The sequence below is a fragment of the Rhinoderma darwinii genome, chromosome 6, assembly GCF_050947455.1.
Source record: "Rhinoderma darwinii isolate aRhiDar2 chromosome 6, aRhiDar2.hap1, whole genome shotgun sequence".
Lineage (NCBI taxonomy): Eukaryota > Metazoa > Chordata > Amphibia > Anura > Rhinodermatidae > Rhinoderma > Rhinoderma darwinii.
The window spans coordinates 129,533,632-129,557,953 of NC_134692.1; the positions used below are offsets into that span (position 1 = coordinate 129,533,632).

At 43.0% G+C, this 24,322-nt stretch overlaps 1 protein-coding gene across 4 annotated transcripts in view; it reads right to left on the reverse strand.

Annotated features, from left to right (window-relative positions):
- Positions 1–24,322, reverse strand: part of MAD1L1 (mitotic arrest deficient 1 like 1) — a 527,150-nt gene that overhangs the window by 118,639 nt on the left and 384,189 nt on the right. For all 4 annotated transcript variants that reach the window (XM_075830343.1, XM_075830342.1, XM_075830344.1 and 1 more), the window contains exon 17: positions 3,171–3,361. In XM_075830343.1, coding sequence (XP_075686458.1) covers positions 3,171–3,361 — 191 coding nt within the window. The remainder of the gene's footprint in view (positions 1–3,170; positions 3,362–24,322) is intronic.

Below are 24,322 nucleotides of genomic sequence, written 5' to 3' on the forward strand. Positions count from 1 at the left end.
TACAGTTCTAATTTTAATTCTCCCTGCTTTAACTGTTCTTCACAGCTGTGGACTGACACATTTGTTGGTCATCTGCTTTGTTAGCATGACAGTTATATACACTGGCCAATGCACTTCTACGGGTTAATATGCTGTGGAAGGCAACCATGCCCCAAAAATAATAGATTTGGTAAAAAAAATTACCACCTAAATACTATGATTCCGGCTATGAAAACCTAGCGGTGCAAACACTCATTAAACTACTAGGTGAATACCTTAGGGGTGCAGTTTCCCAAATGGGGTCACTTCTAGGGGTGTCCGATCGTTCTGCCAGCTCAAATCCTTTACAGGCATGGAGTGGGGCCTATAAATCATTCAAGCTAAAATTATGTTCTGAAAAGCCAAACGGTGCTCCTTTGCTTTGGGGCCACACTGTGTGGGCATGCAGCAGATTATGGCCTAAGTGGGGGTATTTCTGAATACAGGAGAAACTAGGTAATAAATGTTGGGGTGTGTTTCATCAGTTTCATGTACTATGTAGGAACAATATGTCCTAGAAATTACGCATTTGTGAAAAAAACTGAACATTTTATTCTTCATGCTAGATTTCCACAAGATTCTGCAAAAAAACACTATTGGGTTAAAAAAGTGATCACACTCCTAGAAAAAGTCCTTGAGGGGTGTAGTTTCCAAAATGGGGTCACTTTTGGGAGGTTTCTACTGTTTTGGTCCCTCCAGGGACTGCAAACATTGCATTGCAAACGCGACATGGCACAGAAAACCATTCCAGCAATATCTGCGCTCCAAATGTCGCTCCTTCCCTTCTGAGCGCTGCCGTGGGTCTCTACAGCAGTTTATTACCCCATATGGGGTATTGCCGTAATCAGGAGAAATTGCTTTACAAATGTTGGGGTGCTTTTTCTCCTTTATTCTTTGTAAAACTTTGAAAATTCTATGTTATTTCAGAAAAAAAAGTAGGTTTTCATCTTCACAGACTAATTCCAATAAATTCAGCAAAAAACCTGTTGGGTCAAATTGCTAACTATACCCCTAGAAAAATTCCTTGAGCGGTGTAGTTTCCAAAATGGGGTCACATTTGGGGGGTTTCCACTGTTTTGACACAAGACCTCTTCAAATCTGACATAGTGACTAAAGCATATTCTAAAAAAAAGGAGGCCCCAAAATCCACTAGGTGCTCCTTTGCGTCTGAGGTCTGCGCTTCAGTCCATTACCAGACTAGGACCACATGTGGGATATTTTTAAAAACTGCAGAATCTGGGCAATAAATATTGAGTTGCATTTCTTGGGTAAAACTTTCTATGTTACAGAAAAAAATGTATTACAATGTATTCCATTTTTTCATTCCTGAGAAACGCCTAAAGGGTTAAAACACTTTTTAAATGTTGTTTTGAATCCTTGAGGGGTGCTGTTTTCAAAATGGGGTGATTTATGGGGACTTTCTAATATACAAGGCCCTCAAAGCTTCCTGAGAACTGAACTGGTCCCTGAAAAAATAGCCTTTTGAAATTTTCTTGAAAATGTGAGAAATTGCTGCAAAAATTGTAAACCTTGTAACATCGTAGTAAAATAAAAGAATGTTCAAAAACGATGCAAACGTAAAGTAGACATATGCGATATGTGAAATAGTAACTATTTTGTGTGGTATTACTATCTGTTTTATAAGCAGATACATAATTATTGCAAATTTTCGCAAAATTTTTGGTGCTTTTCACAAATAAATATTGAATTTATCGACCACATTCTTTCACTATCATAAAGTCCAGTATGTCACGAGAAAAGAATCTCAGAATAGCTTGGATAGGTGAGAGCATTCCAGAGTTATTACCACATAAAGTGACATGTCAGATTTGAAAAATTGGGCTGGTCCTGAAGGACAAAATGAGCTTGGTCCTGAAGGGGTTTAAAGGGTAACTAAACTGTCAAACTTCTGACATGTCAGAAGTTTTGATCGGTGGGGGTCCAAGCACGGAGACCCCCACCGATCACTAGATCGAAGAGGCAGAAGCAGAATGGTTTCTGATTGGCTTTTCTCTGAAAGCCCATGTAGCAGTGTTCGGACTCAATAAAAAGTCTTTGGGCCCATATATCGCTACATTGGCTATCCGAAAAATGCCGATCAGAAACAAAGTGGCTCAGCGTTCACCCAAGTGCTTCTGCCACTTCATTTTAGCGATCGGTTGGGGTCGAAGTGCTCGGACCCCCACCAATCAAAACTTCTGACATGTCACTATGACATGTCAGAAGTTTGTTGAAGGTTTAGTTACCCTTTAAAGAGGGAAGGATAAGATAACTGCTAAGAGGGCATATGGATGTCTTAAGAACCTTTTTACACTGGGCGATTATCGGGCAGACAAGCGTTCATAGAACGCTGGTTGTCAATAATTGTCCTGTGTAAAAAGGGCAGCGATCAGCAGATAAAAGAGCAAACGCTCGATCATCTGCTGGTCGTATAGTTTTAAAAGAGTAAAATATTATCGTTGTCGACAGCACATCTCTCTGTGTAAACAGGGAGATGCTCTGCCCACATGATAATGTATAGGGACGAGCGATCGGAGTAACGACCGCTCGTCCCCATCCATAGCTCGGTGTGACAGGAGCAAACGAGCGCCAATCAACGATGCTCGCTGCACCGGCCGAATATCGGCAGGTGTAAAAGGCCCTTTAGAGGGGGGCGGTTAGAATAACCTTTTAATAGGGAATATAGGTGTCAGAGAGGGTCCCCTGCTTGGGACCCTCTTCTATTAGTCAAAGCAGAGAACCACAAACAGTGTCTTTTGCGCTCTTAATAAATTTGTCACAATTCAGTTTTTTTTTCTTCTCTTACCCAGATGAGAAAGTCCCTGCCTCATGGCATTACGCTTTTAATAGAATCCCTCTTGGCCAAACTCACGAAAACATTCTTGTTTTTTTACCCCTCCATACACAATTGTGTGTCTTGAGGGGCACTTCAGAAGGTGCAACCTCTAATAGGCTGTTGCAAAAAATATAAGATGTCCTACTTGGTGACAGATCCACCATTAACATATGCAGCAGAGGCTACACACGTTATACAGAGACTTTTGATACACGGATGTTGCAATGGATTAGTTTTAGATTGTGTTTTTCCATCTTGTTGTGTTCGAAGTGTGATCCGGAGCGGAGTACATTATATGTAAAATGACGAGACATACCTTGAAAAGCAAATTATCGTCTTTATGTTCGGCATACATGGAGGTCAGCCGGTACTGGTTCTCAGTAGTGATGTCAATACGGTATCCAGTCAGCATGTAGCACACAGTCCGGAACTCATGTATTTTGGTTTGAAACACTTCCCGAAGTCGTTGGTTCTTCAGTTCTGCACTCTCCACCTGTTTCTTCAACTCTGTGAAAAAGAGGTCTAAAATTAGATGGCTAATAAAATTCGGTACATCAAATTTAAACAGAAAATATAAAACAGTGCGTGAAGCTCCACCTTAGATTAACATTTGCTGTATAGTCATTGAATGTAAACGCTGTCATCGTTCTAATATATAGTCATTATTTTTTATATTTCCATTCATTTTTCAGTCCTTTTTGTGCAGGGAGTTAAGAAAATATCTCTGGTTGCTACAAGAAAACCATGAATAAGCAGGATCTGTGCTGTTGATAGATCTTATAGTGGTTTCTAAATTCAAACTTTGGCTTTACCAGCAGCTTATTGACCTTTTCCAGATATGCAATTTTTTCTACACAAACATAACTGTGAACATCAAAAAGTTCATCAGGACCTGACACTGAATTGATCCCTTCTCCTATTATTGAGAATAGCAAAGTAATAATACAAATAATAAAAAAAGTAGCAGAAGTAGTAATAATAATACTACATATTTTACACAGCTGCTTATGGATTCACAATGCACATAAGGATGTTGCATGCTGTGACTGGGTGATACTGACATTACTTGTATTTCATTATAAGGTGACATAATTGCCACCATGTTTAAAATAAAATAATGAAAAACGTAAATCTCAGAATTTGACAATCTGCAAATCACTTTCCTGGCAGGAGTCTTCAGTGACATCAAACAAGCTGAACAGCAGTGTCAGATAATGATATCTGGTGACTTTTACCACCTCAATGTTCTGCGGCAGAGAGTTCCTTCTAAACAGCGCTATTCGCTTCACGTACCTCAGGCTTTGTTATACACAGTTCAACAAGCGGATACAGAATAATTACAATGAGTCTATAACAAAAGTGTCCTTGTAGCAATCAAACATCTGCTTAGTGGATCATTAAAGACATGGGAAAGGACTCCGTAACCAGGATTATGTCCTCAAAGCTTGCCGGTGTATCTTTACTTTACTGCACTTGGAGCTACATCTAGAGCTGGCCCTAGACAGTAGATAAGTACCACCCAAACAATCTTCTGTTTGGCAATTAACATACCAGGGGCAAGGAAACACCACCCTCATCTGGTATCTCTGATCTCAGAGGGAACAACAGAAAGTCAGAGCTTTAAATATAGGAGATGTAACTTGATATTACCCTCCTAACTGGTTCACTTCACTACTGCCCCGCATTGTCTCAAAGCTGGTACCCCCCCCCCCCCATCCTTTGTAGAAGAGAAAACCAGGATTACTCCATAGCCGATACCCCCAACCTTGTGTAGTAATAGTGCAGCACATAAAAAGGGGTGACTCAAGTTGGACCGTTTCTTCACGATGCAGGTGTTTGGCACACAACTGAAGACCTAAACATAAAGCATCTATAAAGCGAATCTGTCAGATGATTTTGGCCTACCAAACTAGTACCAGCGTTTGTTAGGTTGGAAGTGAAAATTAGGTTGGCTGTACGATTCCCATTACTGCTCCTATTCTCGGCATCTTAACCTGCCCAACTCCACCCCATGGCTTATGACCGACATTGCCACTCTATGCAAACGTCACAGTTCTCCTGATAGACTCACACATGCGCCGCTTGCATTATGCCCAGCGCATAGGCAGTATGATCCTGATTTCTTGTAGCGTCGTCAAAGACCACGCATGCGCCGTGACCACAGCAGTACACCGGGAAGAGCCCCCGCTTTACTTCTCAGGCAGTGAGTTCAGGGAGTTGGCTCTTCTGGGTGTAGAGCTGAAATAGCCATTTGGCGATCAAGTAGATGAAAACAAACACATGTATATGGGTAAAATAGTACAGAGGGTGTTGTGCACTAAGACTAGAGATTTTAGGTGTTCTAGAGCAGCACTTTACAAAGTACCCACAAATTGTGGTGAGGTGAGAAATATCTCCCAAGTGCCCAAAACTCCGGAGCCCAATCTTTTCGTCCATGGACATGAGGCAGAGGCGCTCTATCACAGATTGCTTCATCCAGGAATAGGCAGGAGCGTAAAATGGTAAGTACTGTGCTGATTGGGGGCACAATGGCTGTTACTAGGGTTATATTGTGGCTGGTATTGGGGGAACTATGGCTAGCACTAGGGGCACTGTGGCTGGCACCGTTATAGAGGCCCTGTAGAAACTAAAGAATTTGCTGCCACACACTACTCACACCACATTTGTATGCCCCTCGATTGGCATGGATGTCAACAGTTGGGGAGGCCTAGACATCACCATGGTTTGGCAGAAGCAGGTACTGAATATATCCTTATGTGACGACTACTGGTGGGAAACATTGCAATTTTATTTCTTCACATTTATTTTCAATTCAGAATGCAACATCCCACTATAATTAGGAATCGTTTACGGAGATGGAAATTAATTGTTCATTAGACAGATGCATGTGTCGCTTACTCTCCAGCAGCAATACTGGAAATCAATCTCGCCTTACAATGGGCAGAAAATCATTGACATTTCAGGGATATTTATTAGCTTTTGTGTAACTGTAAAGTGGTCTCATTCAGACTCTTTAAACATACAGGTGTGCGAACATGTAATGCCACCTCCCTGCTAGGAAGTAGATGGCAGTGGCGCGGCAGAAGATACTGAAGATTACGCAGACAATAGGCACCTGATTGGAGTACAGAAAATGGAATATTCTGCGCTTCTGTCACTATAGCAGATGAGCTCTGCAAATGGCAATAATTGTATGGAAGATGTAGATTTAGTCATCCTTTTCATTGCCGTACTAAAAATTAACTAGTCCCAACAAATAATAATAATTAACATCGTACGTAAACTTTATGATTATCAAGGGACACGTTCACGATTGATCTAAGCAGACACATGTTCCTGATGTAAACAACCCGATGGCATGCACGTAGTTAAATCTAGAGACGAGGCGTTTATTTAACGTGTAAGTTGACTTTAAACCTGTATGTCAGAATATATTGGGCCTCAGAAACCCCATTATATACGTTTTTTTAGGATGTCTCCTTCAGCTGCGAATGGGCTAACACACAGAGCTACATGGCCCCATTATGGCCACAACACCCAGACTCCCCCAGTTCCACAGAACATAACAGACCACCATAGAACCTCTGGTGGACCGTTCCTTGCAGCCATACTACAGACGCTAAAATTCGACCATATTAAAGTATAGTTGACTGTTATATGAAAAATAACGCAAAACGGGTAAAAGATAAACCAATTCGTAACAAAACAGGGTTTTTGTTGTTTTTTTGCAAGTTTGGTGACGTTCCTGGGCAGCATGAGTGCAGGGCTCAAAGTGACCCTGAATTTTAGATTCAAATGTTAGTAACAGTTGTGTGAAATTTGTCTGAGGCACCAAGGAAGTCAATTGTTTTTCCAAAGCAGCGCTAGACCAGAGGTTCCTTGAGCTATACAACTTTTCCAGGCTTTAATGTGTTGTTCGGAAAGATGAAAAACCGCTTTCCCTTTATTCTGAGGGGTTCCAGTCAGGGAAGTAACAAGTGACCACAGGGTCCCATAGCAAAACTTGAGGCCTCATTGAGGCACCATGACCACCTCCAGCAGCAAGTCAGTTTAGGAAATCAAAAGCGTACGATTATTTTGGTCTCCCCGCTGTGCCCCATGTCAATTCCTTCCTTTCTTGGCCTCTCAATGATCACGGACTGTACCTTACCTCTAAGGCCATGTCCACATGGGTTGGATTTGCCATAGTCAGAAATCGGAGGCTTATCTCGGATTTCTTCTGTGGACATGCACTTTAATGTGCCACGGATCTGAATGAGGGTTAACCCCATTCAATAGGTCTAATCTGCTTGTGGAAATCCATTGGCTTTTTCATGCGGAATACGTGGGAATAAGTAGCATTTTAGTTATTCTTCTTGATCTTTTTTCCTGCGGAGCGGATAAAAATTTACGCATAAATTTTCTGCAGTAAGTTGAACAGGGTTGTGGAAATCCCATTCACATTCCTTCCCTTTTCCTGTCCCTTGGTTGAACTTGATGGACATGTGTCTTTTTTCAGCCGTACTAACTATGTAACATGCATGAGATGCAGATTGTTGTCGGATTTTATGCAAATTTTGGTGCGAAATCCATGTCAAATCTGACGAGGAGCGGCAAGGCCTAAATGGAGGTGGGCACCCTTGACTGATAGGGCCCAAGGCTTCATGGCTTCAGTGCATAGATCTATACCTTCACAGATATTACCTTCTGATGACATCTAAGAAGACTTTCTAAATTGGACTTCCCCTTTAACTGCCGGCGAAATATGTCTTAAGGAGAACCAGTTATTTCCTAAAACATAGCTCTTACATTATAAGCCTCAGCTTCCCAAATGGAACCAAACCTCCCATAAACATCTCCTTTCATTTCGTGAAGCTGTATGATTTCCAATACAACCGTGCAAATTCCAATTTCTGTACCAACCCCAAACTAAATCAATACAATTATACGCTTTACTAACTTCCCAGGGACTTTCTACTGACCACAGTAAAACTGTGTAATCTTAAAACAAAAGAAGGGAATTAAAAGCAAAGGAGTGCCGTAAAACACAATGGCCACATTGGAAGAGTAAGTAATATTTCACAGCTGTCACCGACTGGACTGGATTTAATAGATCTCAAATAGCTGACGGTATAAAATTACACATTTTTTTAGGCAATAGAACCTGAGAGAAGTAAATCGTTTTTATCCAGCAACTGGGCAACTTCAGCCCACAAACATGTCAGTGGAGGATGTATACATAGAGAGGGCTTGGATGACTATGCATAAGGCTGAGCCAAACTCGTTAAAGTGGACGTCCATCCTTGAAGACCACTTTGTTTTTTTTTAAACTCCACATTAAAGAGATTGTCCCCATCAGGAAAAATCCAGCCTAAATGCAGTATTAGGGCATATGGATATCATAGAGGTGAGACTCCCTCTTTAAACCAGTGCGGAAAGCCAATAAAGTGAGATGCCCGTCTTGGTGGACTTAATGTGACTGTGTATTAAGTGATAGCACAACCAAATGGCCATCATGTAATACTACATTTCCCTTACAGCACAAATGAGCAGCCACACACAGGGCTCGAATAGCCAGACCCAAGGTGATCAGATGATCACCTACCCAGCTCGATTCTGAGGAAGGAAAACTAGACAACCAAATCGGTGGTCCGACTATCTTTGGCATGATCAAAAACATTAACAACCATGCACAGACAAAAGAAAAAGCTGATGCAGTAGGGGATAATAAGTTGTCTGAATGAAATATAGATTTCAGGATACAGCCAGCTATCGGTTGAGAAATCCAACCCAAGTGATCAAATGATCAACATACTATCTGTGGGCTACTGTATGTGCTTAAAAGAACATGGCCAATTATCACGAGAAAGAGTAGAAATTGTCCTTTTTGGCCAAAATCTCATGTCTATGGCTGCAGGGAAAACGGCTGGTTATTTGCAAAATGATCTGCATGTGAATTGTGTATGGGCAAACTGTGAATCATAAGGGTCTATTCAGTAGACGTCCACATTAGCACAGTGAGGAAGTAACTCTTCATCCTCCTTTGTCCACGGGTAGATCAGGAGCCATTTAGTGGGTACAAGTGCTACCACTATATTCCCTTTATCAGGTCAGAAGCACAAAAATAAAGAGCTCTGCCTGGTGATGGACGAATAAAAAAACGTAAATAGTCTTAAATATAATCTTACTCTTGTGTCTGCAGCGCTATGCAGACCTATGTGTCTCCATGGTAACAGACTACAAACAAACCCTGTGTTGTCTGATCCTGCAGTCATGTTACTCTTTGCGATCTGCCCCCTATTTGTTGGTAATGTGTATTCGGTAGGAGTATGACTGAAGAATCAGACTACGCAGGGATTGTTTGTATTCTGTAACAATTTTGTTCATACACAATACGGTAGATTATTTTAGAGACTATTTGTAAGGTGCTTCTTGGGCACGTGAATGGTGTAAGGGCAAACTGTGAATCAGACGGTTAGATTCTTTCCTCTCTTGTCTTTTTCGCAGCACAGATCAGCGAAAAACAGTAACTGAAAAACTGTCTGATTGCATTCACAGGGTCCGCAGGGCATGTTCACCTTTTTGTGGCCCAAATACAATTATGCGTTAAACAATTTTCCATTCCTAAACTTTTTCTTTCATTTTTTTGGAGAATGAAAGGCTGAACTTGACGGTCACCTCTGGTTTTAGCCTCAACAAGTAAATGAAAACCACAATTTTTGGTTTTTCTTTCTTCCGAAAAGCAAAAATAAAATAAAAAATAGAAAGTCATTGACAAGGAGAAAATGAACAATCTGTTCCCACAACAGTGGAGATATAAGCAGACTAATCCAGACACATAATTGGGGACATGGAGACCCCTCGCAGACAATGCACCCTATACAAACTGATTTGCCTCTGCTATTCTGCCACTGTGTCTGGGTCACTCAGCCCTCACCCTCAAGACCACCCATCTTTCTTCTACAAGTAATCTCGCAACAAACAGTTTTGTCTGCAGCTCTGGCTTCTTGGATAAAACACAGAAATTGGAAACTGAATGCATCCGTTTTCTTTAATAAAAATAGATGTAAAAACAAAATGAATTGTAACAAGTCCATTGCAACTAGGTTTATGTAGAGATGTAGCAGAGTTGAGTTCGTCATAAAGAGATTTTCCACTTTTATATAAAGCTTAATCATGATATAATTGAGAGGTATTATGGAATTTATATATATATATATTTTTCCTTTGTTTCGTCACCATTTTTAAGATCTCTACCTGCTGTCAGTGAACAAAACAGATTCTTGATTATACCCAGAAACTGAAAACCCATTCTAACCGTGTTCATCTCAAAGCTTGTAGTTTGCTAAAAATCTATCTAATCTAGGTAATCCTCTGTGAGCAGCCTAGATACAGCCAGAGATGTTTAATCTACACTAATACATAGGAGCAAACTAACAAGACGGGGGAGACATTTAAGTCTATGTATTTAGCTCACAGAGTATTGCCTAGACTAGATAATATTACAGCAAAAACCCAGCTGTGAGAAGTACGTCAGGACATGTTTTCAGCCTCTGGATGTAAATAAGAATTTTCATTCGCTTACAGCAAGCAGAGATTTTACAAATGGTTACAAATTGCAACACCTAGTATATTAGAAATTTGCAGAACTTATCTCTCCGCTCCATTTCTCTCAGGCGCCCACATCATATTGCGGTGCTTAGAAGGTACATATGTGGCATATTACATCCTGATGCTGCCTTGTCTCAGGACCCTGCATGCGGCACGATCTGATGTTGGAGCCTGAGGGGATCTGGTAAGTATAAGGGCGGTGAGGGGAGTATATTTTTATATATATATTATATATATATATATTTTATTTTTTTTTATTGACCTTTTGGGGGGTTGGAGAGATTACTCTGAGCGGTATTTGACCTGGCATGCGCCTCAAGCTTGTGCCTCCCTGTGGCCTACACAGCGAAAGCTATAAACTGGCGTATATCTGCGCCATAATTTAGGCCAGTTTCTGTGAGAAATTATGATACATTTTTAGGGCCACTGGTGTCCCTGTCCGTTTTATGAAGCCACCACCCCTTTTAAAAGGTGACGGGTGTAGCATAAAACCGGAAAAAGTCTAAATTTGTTTTTACTCAAAACAGAGGTGCGTCAATTGTTTTTCACCAGAATACTAGCATATAGTGGCTAATAAATTCTTCCCATAGTATTCAATAAGCTCCATTGCCCTGTTCCTCGAGACTGAAAAATGTTAATATTTCAGCTACCCATCACCACCACTAGGGGGCCCTTTCTTAGTGACCTCTGTAGCAGAGTTACAGCTGCTGGCAGGGTACCATAAAAGCCGCTACAAGGGAAAATGTAGGGAAGGCTGCTGAGTGTAGTAGTTTCACAAGAGTTGGGGGAGCCACCGATTTAGGATTTAGAGGGTAGCATCCATCTATCTCCTAATAGATAATTGAAGTTCCGTTCTTAAATGTATTATACCCCCTTATTGTAAAATAAAAAGGACAAGAGATGTAACCGCAAGATCGATGACCTGAATATAAACAGTAACCCCCGAGAGCACGGGAATATTTACAGCCAGTTCTCCATTATGCATGTCTAACGTATTATTCTTTTATTTCTACATATCGCCAAACTCTATAATTCAATACTCATGTTTGGCATTGCGTTTTATGCCTCATTGAATATTCTAGAACACTACCCACACTTCTGTGCAACCCTGGGTTATATTTTGTGCTGCCAGATGTTTAATTATATGTTGGAACCCAGTGTTTTGGAAACGGAGCGTCTTGCATTATAAGATCCACATCACAAACACATGAATAACAAAATATGGTTATACAAGTGAACAACTTAATGGACCAGATGAGCAAAAACCACACAAATATTTAGAAATTTCTTGGAAAAACAAAACTTTTTCGAGATGGCTGACGGTAAAATATGAAAAACCACCAATAAATATAGAAATGGTCACTTCTGTTATCTTGTTGTGAAAAAGCGGAGTGACAACTAATATGGCCACCATTTTGGATCAACGCTTTGTTCGCTGGCGATGGGACGCTTTGGAGAATTTGCCAGGATTGACATTCACTAGTGAATCTCTCCAGAAAAAAACGTACCAGATTCTGTGCTGAATAATTTCATAATATATTCTTATAGCAGTCGAAGCTCAGTTTTCTGAGAGTTCTAAATCCCACTTTCTTACCTTCACAAAAAAAATTCTGACTTTCTGCAGCCACCAGTAGGGGAAGCTTACTGTATACGCATTCATTACTGAGTGCAATGGGAGCTGTATGTATGAATCCATATGCAGCGAGCTCCCCCTGGTGGTGAATTTTTGACCCGGCAACCACATAAAAAATAAATATCTAGATGTTTTTTAAAGATGGAAATATGTTTAGTACATAGTTACATAGTTAGTACGGTCGAAAAAAGACATGTCCATCAAGTTCAACTAAGGGATTGGAAAAAGGGAAGGGATGAAACAAAATTTCTACACATTGACATACGAGCTGATATTTTTTTGTTCTAGGAAATTATCGAAGTCTTTTTTTAAAGCCATCGACTGTCCCTGCTGTGACGGCTCCTGCGGTGACTATTCCATAGATTCACAGTTCTCACAGTAAAGAAGACTTGTTGCCTCTGCAGGTTGAACCTTTTTTTCTCCAGACGGAGGGAGGGGGCCCATGTTATTTGAGGGGGTTTTACATGGAACAGGATTACATCATATTTTTTGTATTTGCCATTCATATATTTATACAAATTAACCATGTCCCGCCCCCCGTTAGTCGTCTCTTTTCAAGGCTAAATAGGTTTAATTATTTTAATCTTTCCTCATAACTTAGATTCTCCAGGCCCCTTATTAGCTTTGTTGCTCTTCTTTGTATTTTTTCCAACTCCAGGGCATCCTTTCTATGAACTGGAGCCCAGAACTGAACTGCATATTCTAGATGAGGCCTCACTAATGCTTTGTGAAGTGGTAATATTACATCCCTGTCCCGCGAGTTCATGCCTCTTTTAATACACGACAATATCCTGCTGGCCTTTGAAGCAGCTGATTGACACTGCATGCTGTTATTGAGTTTATGATTTACAAGTACACCCAGATCCTTCTCAACAAGTGACTCCCCCAGTGTAGCTCCCCCAAGGACATATGATGCATGCAGGTTGTTACCATAATAAGCAAATTGATTCTCCCATTGCTATGGGCTAGCAAATCTATAAATGAGGAAATACTTTTAACTCTAGTTATAACTAACTTTTATATTAAGACCTCAGAAAGGTACATCTATCTAGTCACACAGTAATAAACCCTGTTGCCCCACTACCACAACATAAGTAGGCATCAGTCTGTGAATGCTGGGTAATAACCTGTAGAGAAGTGGTCAGTCTCCATAATGGCTGATCTTTGTCTTGGCCATTAACCCATAAAAAGCTTAAACAGAATTTCTAACTACTTGTCAGAAGAGAATACTTCAAGGACTTGAGTAACTGACGATTTTATATATTTTTAGGTGGCAACGTTCTTCAAAGAAATAAATACTTTTGAATAGGGCAGAATGAGCAAATAAAACGATGGTTTTTTTTTTATCCTAGGTTAACTAAAAAGCACTTTCAGGAGGTGGAGTGCCATAGAAACCTAAGGAATTCTTACGGTCGTTTACCAGTAATTGCTTGGTTGACTTGAAGAAATTCCTTTTCCGTGTTCTACATGAAAATACATTTGGTTTTAAAAGGGGCCATAAAGAGATATACTGGTATACATACTGGCTGACATCAGTTTTCCAGTTCTTGCCGAATAGACACCAATGGCCCAAATCCCATTGATAGGCGAGACAAAACAATAGGGCAAATAGATATTAGGTAGATAATGTGCTTCCTAAATATCCTTTTACACCGGCCAATATAGGCCCTGAAAACGAGCGTGATCAGCCGATGAACGAGTGTTTCTCAGTTCATCGGCTGATCGTTACCCTGTTTATAAAGGGTGATGATCGTGAACAAGCTCTCATATGAATACGTGTTTGCCCGTGTAAAAGGGTCTTAAGATTCCACGTCTGTACCATCACATGCGTGATATTCAGAGATAAACTACATACACTGTATCATCAACTCTAAAAGGTGCCCATACACATTACATATAGGTCGTCTGAACTCACTGACCAACTTATGTGTATAAGGGTGTCAGAGGTCAAGGGAAAGCAGGATCGGGCATGTTGGATTTCAAAATGCCCGATCCTTTGCTCTCACAGTACATAAGCCGCCACTAGAGGTATCTGGCAGTGGCTTATTCCCCTTTCCACATTGAGAATATCTGCACGCTCAGCTGAGCTTACATGTATACGAGGGGGGCGGATCGGGAGTAAAGTATTCCACCGCACAAACATTTAGCCGAGAGCTATCTATGGTATACAGCCACCCTTACATGCACAGACGTATAGCGTATATATATATATATATATATATATATATATATCTAAGCCATGTTTGGAGAGAAGAGCTATACACAAACAGATATGGATTGGACCCTTGGTAGCTGGCAGGCCAGATACAACAATTTGAAAAACAGATGCCAGAGGCAGAATAGCCCTATTTCCCAACTACCTTTAGAATTGTTTAATTTTTATATAATCTTTATTATGCTGATTCAGCAAACAGACAAACAGACAGAACCAACACAAATGGTTAAAATTCTCAGTGCATGGATCGGGTCAGCAACCATTGAGGGTTGTTTCAATAGCACATGTATTTGCCGTCTATGCTTGCAGACCGGCAGAGTCTAGAGACCGTTGGTAGCAACAGCGAGCTCCTAAACAGTTAAATTGTTAAACCCTAAATTCCAGCATGTATTAAAATTGAAAAGAGAGCCCCCCCCCCAGACATGTTTCGCTACATATGTAGCGTCCTCAGGGGTTCATGGGGCTACATATGTAGCGAAACATGTCGGGGGGGGGGGCTATTCTGCCTCTGGCATCTGTTTTTCAAATTGTTGTATCTGGCCTGCCAGCTACCAAGGGTCCAATCCATATCTGTTTGTGTATAGCTCTTCTCTCCAAACATGGCTTAGATATATATATATATATATACGCTATACGTCTGTGCATGTAAGGGTGGCTGTATACCATAGATAGCTCTCGGCTAAATGTTTGTGCGGTGGAATACTTTACTCCCGATCCGCCCCCCTCGTATACATGTAAGCTCAGCTGAGCGTGCAGATATTCTCAATGTGGAAAGGGGAATAAGCCACTGCCAGATACCTCTAGTGGCGGCTTATGTACTGTGAGAGCAAAGGATCGGGCATTTTGAAATCCAACATGCCCGATCCTGCTTTCCCTTGACCTCTGACACCCTTATACACATAAGTTGGTCAGTGAGTTCAGACGACCTATATGTAATGTGTATGGGCACCTTTTAGAGTTGATGATACAGTGTATGTAGTTTATCTCTGAATATCACGCATGTGATGGTACGGACGTGGAATCTTAAGACCCTTTTACACGGGCAAACAAGTATTCATATGAACGCTCGTTCCCGATCATCGCCCTGTATAAACAGGGCAAGGATCAGCCGATGAACTGGGAAACACTCGTTCATCGGCTGATCACGCTCGTTTTCAGGGCCTAAGTTACAGAGTGGGGTCACCGAGTGCGGAGACGCATAATGCATAAAAGTCGCCAACGCTCTGCTGCCTCAATAACTGCAGAGTACAAACCTCTTCTGCCATTAACATCCTCACGAAAACTGTGCCCGGGAGCTTCATGGCATGGGGGCCGAGCAGCTGAATGCCAGCCTCACATCACCAAGCACAATGCCAGGCGCCGGCTGGAGTGATGTAAAGCCGCCGCCACTGGACTCTGGAGCAGGGTTAACGTGTTCTGTGGAGTGACGCTTCTCTATCGGACAGTCTGATGGAGGAGTCTGGGTTTGGCGAATTCCAGGAGAACGTTACCTGCCTGACTGCATTGTGCCAGCTGTAAAGTTTGGTGGAGGAGGGATAATGCTATGGGGTTGTTTTTCTGGGGTCGGCCCCTTTGTTCCAGTGAAGGGAAATCTTAATGCTTCAGTAAACCAAGACATTTTGGACAATTGGAGCTTCCAACTTTATGGGTACAGTTTAGGGTTCGCCGCTTTTCTGTTCCGACATGACTATGCCCCTGTGTTGCATAAAGCCATGGTTGGGTGAGGTTCGTGTGGAAGATCTTGATTGGCCGCACAGAGCCCTGACCTCAACCCCATTCAACACCTTTGCGATAAACTAGAACAGAGATTACGAGCCAGGCCCCCTCCCCCTCCTCCAACATTAGTGTCCACGCACAGCTACCAAAGCTATGCCCACATAAAAGACAAATCTCAAGCGCTAGCTTTAAGACTAGTAAAAGAAAAAAAAAAAAAACAGGCAAGAATCAAAAAACAGTAAGATCTTAAAAAAGCAAACGGCTTGCAGGAATGTAGTGGTGAGGATGATACATTTTCTATTTTGGGAGCAGATCTAAATTGAAGTAAAAGCATTTCTGTTCCATTTTATTTAGTGCTAAGCACTTTCTGTAAACTAGACAATAATAGGAAAATGATAAATACCTTAATAAAACTCTTACTTTAGGAACAAATATGGAAAACAAACGGAAATCTAAAAAGCTGAAAGCGGTAGGAAAAAAAACCATGAAAAATAATCTTCAAGTATTGCTTCGGAGCATCAAAGGGATAAATGATATACTCAAAATTCAGCTTCCAGGAACAAAGTTTCAGCTGGAACATGGGCTGAAAAATGACTGTGTCAAAAATCAATATCTCCGCAATATGGAGGTTCTAAAAGGAAAATCCAGGCGCTTCTCCCCACCAGCTTGTAATTTGAAACACTTACTGTACATTAACGTCAATGAATAATTCACACAATTTTATATAAATAAAATATAGAACAAGCTCCGTTTCCTGGTGAATAATGTCCCAGTGTTTTCTCCTGCTGCTTTTCAGCTCCTTCTGTTTATAGTGAGGAGGAAAGAGATTTATCTTGACTGTCCATGTCGCCTCAGCTTATTCCACAAAGCTACTGATCTCAATCATGTCAACGTACGGAAGGTGGTTTCCAGCCATAAAGGGATATTGATCGCTCACGATACAGGGTGGAAAAGTATAGGGTTTGCGGCCAGTTTGTTTTACAGTCAGTATATCGGTCACTTCTTTTGGTTAAGAAGTTGGTAGGAAGGTGAAATAGGTCAAGTGTGTGTGCATGAGAAATGGGCAGGGATACCGTACATTGGTCAGCTGGGGTTCAAGGTTAGAATCCGACCAGGAGGCATCATGGGCATAAAGATGGGTGCTCTGCTTTTCCAACCTCCAAAAAATATAGTGACAGGTTAAAGGGGTTGTCTCAGTATAGACATTAATGACATATTGCTAAGGTATGACACCAATGTCCGATCACTGCGATCACCGCTGAGCAGGGAAATTGCCAGCAAACACGAGACAAAGCAGCAAATTGCTTTTATAGAGCAGACAAACCAGCATATAGTTTATATAGTGCTGCTGCCGCTTCATTTTACCAGTCATTGGGGGGGCACAGGAATCCCATCAAATTGGGCACTGTTGGTATATCCAAGCGATATCTGTTTGTATACAGATGTGTCCTTCCTTACCTTTCCTCTTATCTCAATATATCCTGAGATGTGTGTCGCGAGATGACCAGCTTTAAAAACCAAAACATGATTTTGTGATACTCTGTCACGAGATGTATATGCTAAATGTGTGTGTGTGTGTGTGTGTGTGTGTGTGTGTGTGTGTGTGTGTGTGTGTGGCCACTAAGTGGTTATGATGTAAATTGCAGCCTGTCAAGGGTTTTGCTAGAATGTCGCGATATTGTAGTAAAATGTTTTCATGAGAATTTTGAGTCCTTATCCAAATTCAAATAAAAGGTTAGGGTGGACACATCTCTATGCGTGTGTAGGCCCCATTAGGAACATGGTATGATGTGTGAATACATTCTAAGCAGTTTTGAGGAGCTATATTGTCCAAAATACAGCCCAAATCTCCCTCCCATGACAAATACGGCTATCAAAGGTGAAACCTAGTGTGCCACTGACACCTCATGTAAAAATCTGAAAGGACTTTGCAGGTACTGCAACTAAAACATATCCACGGGACCGTCCACATGTCAATAAAATAGCTCCGCCCCTTAGTTCTCGTGATTGGTGAGGGTCCCTGCAGTCAGGGACTGTTTGCATATCCTAGCATAATGCCATCACTTGCTATTACTGGGAGTCATTTAAGATATGCTGCAGTAGTAAACACACTGAGGATGGAACGGCTTATCCCCTTGGTTTTTGTGAATCGGCAACACCGTAAGACGTTAAATATGAAAGCTCTGGGGGGAGTGGCCTAGCAGCAGATGTAAGAGGACGTGTGTGGCTGGAGCTCCTGCTGTATTCATCCTGAAAATACTGTTTATCCCTGAAATACCCGGTAATATTCACCGATCTGGAGGCTGGAGGAGTCGGTACCGCTTAATACTGCTGCAATGACCCGTTCTAAGAAGCAAAAAACGCCGCCGGCGAGTCCGGGGCCGAGAAGGCAAGATGGCGCCGAGGAGACTGACTGCAGGAGCAGGCACATGCGGTCTAAAGCGGCAGACAGGCTGGAGAGATTTGCAAGAACCCCTCATGCAAGCGGATCTGCAGCAGGCAAGACACCGATGGCTGGCAGTGGGAAGGCAGGCAGCATGGCCTCAGGTTCCAGGTACTCCGTGCTGGGAGAGGACACGGTGAGTGAGGAGGAGGAAGAGCTGAGGAGTCAGCGGCGGGACAGGCGGGAGGAGGAAGATGGCGGCAGAACGCATAGCAGGAGAGACCAGGTGAAGGAGCCTTCCCTTGCTGATATATTCGCTGCGGTAAAGCAGAACTCCTCAATTTTATCTATGCTGACCGGGCAGGTGGGAAGCCTGAAGGAAGATATACTGCTGTTACGTAATGACTTACAGAAAGTGGCAGAAAGAACCACAGTTATTGAAGGGAAAGTGTCTGAAGTGGAAGATGTTCTGCCGGAGCTCAGGCGGGATGTGCAGTCTCAGTCCTTGGCGGTGGTGGCCCTGCAGGCTAAGGCGGATGATTTGGAGAATCGGCTACGCAGAAAAAATGTGCGATTGGTCGGAGTGCCGGAAAAAACGGAGGGCAATAACTCGGATGAGTTTTTTGAAAAATGGCTGCTGGAGCAGTTTGGCCGGGATGAACTGTCTCCTTTATATGCGGTTGAAAGAGCGCACAGAGTACCTACCAGACCGGGGCCACCGGGGAGGCCCCCGAGGCCGGTCTTAGTGAAGCTGTTGCACTACAAGGACAGAGATAAGATACTGAGGAAGGCAAGGGAACGGCAGGATATCTCCATTAATGGCGCCAAAATATCCTTTTATCCGGATTTCTCCTCGGAGGTTCAGAAGAAGCGGCTGCAATACTGGGATGTCAAGAAACGTCTGAGGAACTTGTCCATACCATACTCTATGATGTATCCGGCCAAATTGCGGGTAGTTGCTTTTGGGACTGCTTCATTCTTCGAGAACCCCAGAGAGGCTGCAAGATGGCTGGATAGCAATGAGGCACAGTTGCGGAGACCGGCTGGAGAAGAAGATGCGTGAAAGCCCGCCTGGGCGGTGAAGTCTAGAGCCATGTTGGCGTTTGCGGGACTGTAGCATATTATATGTTATTATGCAGTTCTCCGAAGTGTGTGAACACCCTTGTATGAAACACAGCAGGGTGGTATCCTTTTAACAAAAATGGCCGCACCTGACGGCAATGTTATTGAGGGATTGTTACTGGGTACCTAATGTATCTGTAAATTCTGCTGATTGTGTGGGATTGTTTATTACATGCGAATAGCAGTGGGAGCCAGCGCTCACTGGAAGTGGTGAGAAAGTTAAACGGTTCAAAGAGAGATGCCAGTAGGGCATGTTAAAAGTTCGCACTATGGTGCGTTTCTGCTGGATAGGAGATACAGTACATGTCGCTCTGACCCTTTTCGGAGGGGAGGTTTTGTTGGGGGGGAGGGGAGGAGGGAGGGAACGCACGGCCTAATATCTTGACTGGAGCAGGCTGGAGGAGTAACAGATTTCCTAAAGATATGACGCCTGATGGGATCGGTTAAATGTCTATCCTGGAACGTCCGGGGAATACGGGAAGCTAGGAAACGACAGGCAATATTTAACTGGGTTAAACAGCAAAATGCCCTGATAGTGGGGCTGCAAGAAACGCATCTGACTAGAGAGTCTGTATCCTTATTGCAGAGAGTGTGGATCGCACATGGGTTTCACTCTTTTCATACGACGTATTCCAGGGGGGTGAGTTTGCTGATACACAGGAGTCTTCCCTTTGTCTGTCAATCGTCCTTTTCTGATGAGGAGGGAAGGTATGTGGGAGTGCATTGTACTATATATCACTGGGAGTGTATTCTGGTAGTGCTGTATATCCCTCCGCCTTATGCTAGCACTGTACTGAAACGAGTTACGGAGAAACTCTCCAGGTGGCCTGAGGTACCGCTAATTGTGATGGGGGATGTTAATGCAGTGATGTCTGAAGGGTTGGATAGGTTTCATAGAGGAGGAGGAGGGCAAAGAGGTGAGCTGACTGCCTTTGGAAGATTAATGGAGGAATTGGGTCTGCGGGATATTTGGAGAGATAAACATCCAGGGGTGAGGCAGTACTCGTGTGCATCATCCACATTTCAGTCACTTTCGCGGATAGACTTGGTAGCATGCACAGCTTCAGCGGTGCCGTACATAGCGCAAATAGAGTACCTACAGAGGGCATTGTCGGACCATTCTCCGGTGGCGGTGACGCTGGAAGTGGGTGTAAGGCATACCAGGAACCCCGGAAACTGGAAGCTGAATGCGTTTTGGTTAAGATTGATGGATGGCGAGGAAATACGGAACCTGATAAAAGAATATTTTAATTTTAATACTGAGTCAGTGCCGCGGGGAGTGTTATGGGATGCCATGAAAGCCTGGTTGAGAGGCGTATTCATTCAAAATATTAAACGAATTAAAACGAAATCCAGGCAGTTGGGAGAAAGTTTAAAGGATCGGGTGACAGAAACAGAAGGGAGACATGTAGAAGAGGGATCCGAGGAGACACTTCGACATTGGGTGGAGGCACAGACGTTGTTAAAAAATCACCAACTAACAATGGCGGATAATAAACGACTATTCCTTAAACAGCAATATTATGAAGAAGGGGAAACGGCGGGGAGATTACTCGCTAGGATGGCAAAACCGCATGGGGGTAATAATTTCATTCATGGCATTAGGGGGAGGGGGGAGGGTGGAGACAGACACGGGGCAAATCCTGCACATATTTCAGCGGTTTTACACTGACCTATATACATCCAAAGTGCATTACGACACACAGCAATTGGACGAGTACCTGGGAAAAATTAATTTGCCTACCTTGGGCCGGGAGGACCGTGAAAGATTGGAGACCCCTATTTCACTGGAGGAGTTGGAACAGGCGATAAGGGATATGGCAAATGAGAAAGCTCCGGGTCCAGATGGGTTACCGGGGGAAATCTATAAGGAATATGGGACGGAAATAGCGCCAGAATATTTGAGTACATTGCAGGATAGTTTTGACAGAGGTAAACTACCAGAGTCCCTATATGAGGCTACGATAGTGGTTCTCCCAAAAGAGGGGAAAGACAGTCAATTACCGGAGTCCTACAGACCAATATCCTTGTTGACATCGGATGTCAAGATTATGGCAAAGATATTGGCGCTGCGGCTGAACAGGGTGGTACAGCATGTTGTGCATGAAGACCAATCGGGGTTCATGCCCTCCAAATCGACAGCGGTCAACCTCAGGCGGCTGTTTTTAAATCTTCAGGCGACACCGGATGAGCAAGGAGGAAGGGCGGTGCTAACGTTAGATGCTGCAAAAGCGTTTGACTGCGTAGAATGGGGGTATTTATGGCGGGTAATAGAAAAGATGGGATTCGGCCCTAACTTCGTGAAGTGGGTACAGTTGTTGTATGTGGCCCCTACAGCCCGCATACGGGTGAATGGTGCAATGTCGGAGAAATTTTCACTGGCCCGGGGTACACGACAGGGGTGCCCATTGTCACCATTATTATTCGCCTTGGCGGTGGAGCCACTGGCGTGCCTCATAAGACAGGAGGAGCGTATAAGGGGCTTCCAATATGGGGAAATGGAGGAAAAAATTTCATTATATGCAGACGATATTTTAATATATATGACGGACACTGAGAATACACTGCAGGTAGTAATGGATACGATCACAAGGTTTGAGGAGTTCTCGGGATTAAATATCAACTGGACCAAGTCTGCTCTGATGCCACTTGACACAGTGAATATTGTAGATACTGGAGTGGGACCCCGGTTTCCAATAGTCTCTGAATTTATGTACCTAGAGGTTAAGGTGACGGCTAGGGTCCAAGACTACATGTCCTTGAATGTCTCACCACTGCTGCTGAAGGTGAAACATAAGGTGGATGCCTGGAACAGGCTCCCGCTCTCTGCTCTGGGGAGGACTAACCTAATCAAGATGATCCTTATGCCTCAAGTTTTATACATTCTTCATAACTCCCCAGTATGGATACCTAAGCACTGGTCCAGACGATTGCACAATCTCTTTCGGGATCTGGTCTGGAAAAAGGGGTTCCAAGGATTAAATTGGAGAAATTGCAATTGCCCAAAGACGAAGGGGGGGTCGCGCTGCCAAATGCCTGGATATATTACCTGGCTGCCCAGGAACAACAATTTAAGGGGTGGGAAGACACAGAGACTTGGGGTTCCAGTGCACGTTTATTGTCATATAAGGGGGGAGGACACAACCCACTAGAGAGTCTGGAAGAGCATACCTTTAAGAGATTGGCGAGTGCTAAACCAACGTTACTCCTGATACATAAAGTATGGTGGCAATGCAAACAGATCCTAGGAGTGGGAATGTGCACCAAATATACTCCCCTATGGCATAATCCGGTCCTGTGGGAATTATACCAATTAGAGGGCATGCAAAAATGGGAGTTGGCAGGGGTTAGACGAATACAACACTTGTATTATGATAACGGGTTGAGATCATTTCAGCAGTTGAAAGACCTATTTCCACTAGAGCACAGTATGTTTTATCAATATTTGCAGATCAGTCATGCCCTACAGGCGCAGGCGCATGTGGTGGACCTGACGGTTTGTGCTCTTGGGGTCTTGGAGTATGTGGGACGGGCTGACACGACCAAAGGCCTGATCTCAATGGCGTACAGGAGCTTGCTGTCCAAACACCTGGGAAACCCAATGGTGCTGGTAAAAGCGAAATGGGAACAGGATGTTGGTCCATTGACTGAGGAGGAGTGGGAGGAGATATTAGCGTCCACATGTCACTTATCACTCAGTCTGGCGCAGAGGAGATCCCAACTCTTTCTGATACATAGAGTGTATCGCACCCCGTGGGTATTAAAACAGATGGGTATTAGAGCGGATGCTAAATGTCCTAGGTGCACGGAAGAGAAGGCGGACATTCTGCATATGTTTTGGTCATGTGAGGCTCTGAGGACCCTATGGGGGGAAATATTGGATCTGATAAAGCAGGTGTATGGTCGGGAATTGGCGGCAGACCCTAAAGTTATGTTGTTGGGAGCGGTGGGAGAAGTTGAGAGTGACAGAATGGCAAGCCTGGCAATTGCCAAGATATTATACCAAACGAGGAAATGCATTGCTAAACACTGGCTGGATGAGGAACCACCAGGGATGAGGGAAATTGTAGGAATGTTGAACTATAATATCCTGATGGAGCATAAGATATTTTCTAAAAGGGGCACGGAAAAAAAATTTGAGAAACAATGGAGCAGATGGCTGGCCTGTCCTGAAGTGCTGACACCTGAACTGAGCAGAATAAGGGCGAGAGTCGTATGAGGAACTGGAGGTGATAGAGTCTGGAGCAAAAAGGGGTGGTGGGGAACCTTGATAAGAGAAATGTGCTCTGACCAGGAATGGTACGAGAAACAAAGGGCGGAGATATAGTGGGGGGCCGTGCGGGGAGGGGGAAAGGGGGGAAGTTGGGGATTTTCTGATATGCTGTCACTATGGTATACGATGTTGGTAAATTGTAATGTGAATGTTATTATGTTATTTCTTTTCTGTGTTCGTATCAATAAAATTGGATTGATTTAAAAAAAATGGGGTTCGTTGGGTTTTGTCGTAGTGTTCGTCGCTTTACTGGAAAAAATAGAGCTGCATGCTGCTCTTTTTTTACCCATAGGGAATAACTGAAGTTGTATTAGACTAAGATTGTCTTGCTCGACATTTAGGTGCCATGCAGCCCAAGCTTAATAGCCTTCTATGAAGCTCCACAGATTGAAGCATTGTTTATCAATGATTATCACATATTACTATATACATTCCCTATTATGTCTCCTTCGCCAATTCCACGTACTGCAAGATCCTCCAGTCTAAAGAGGGAAAGCACCGCGCTCCAACGCTGAGTAATTGGTTTGGTGCACGAC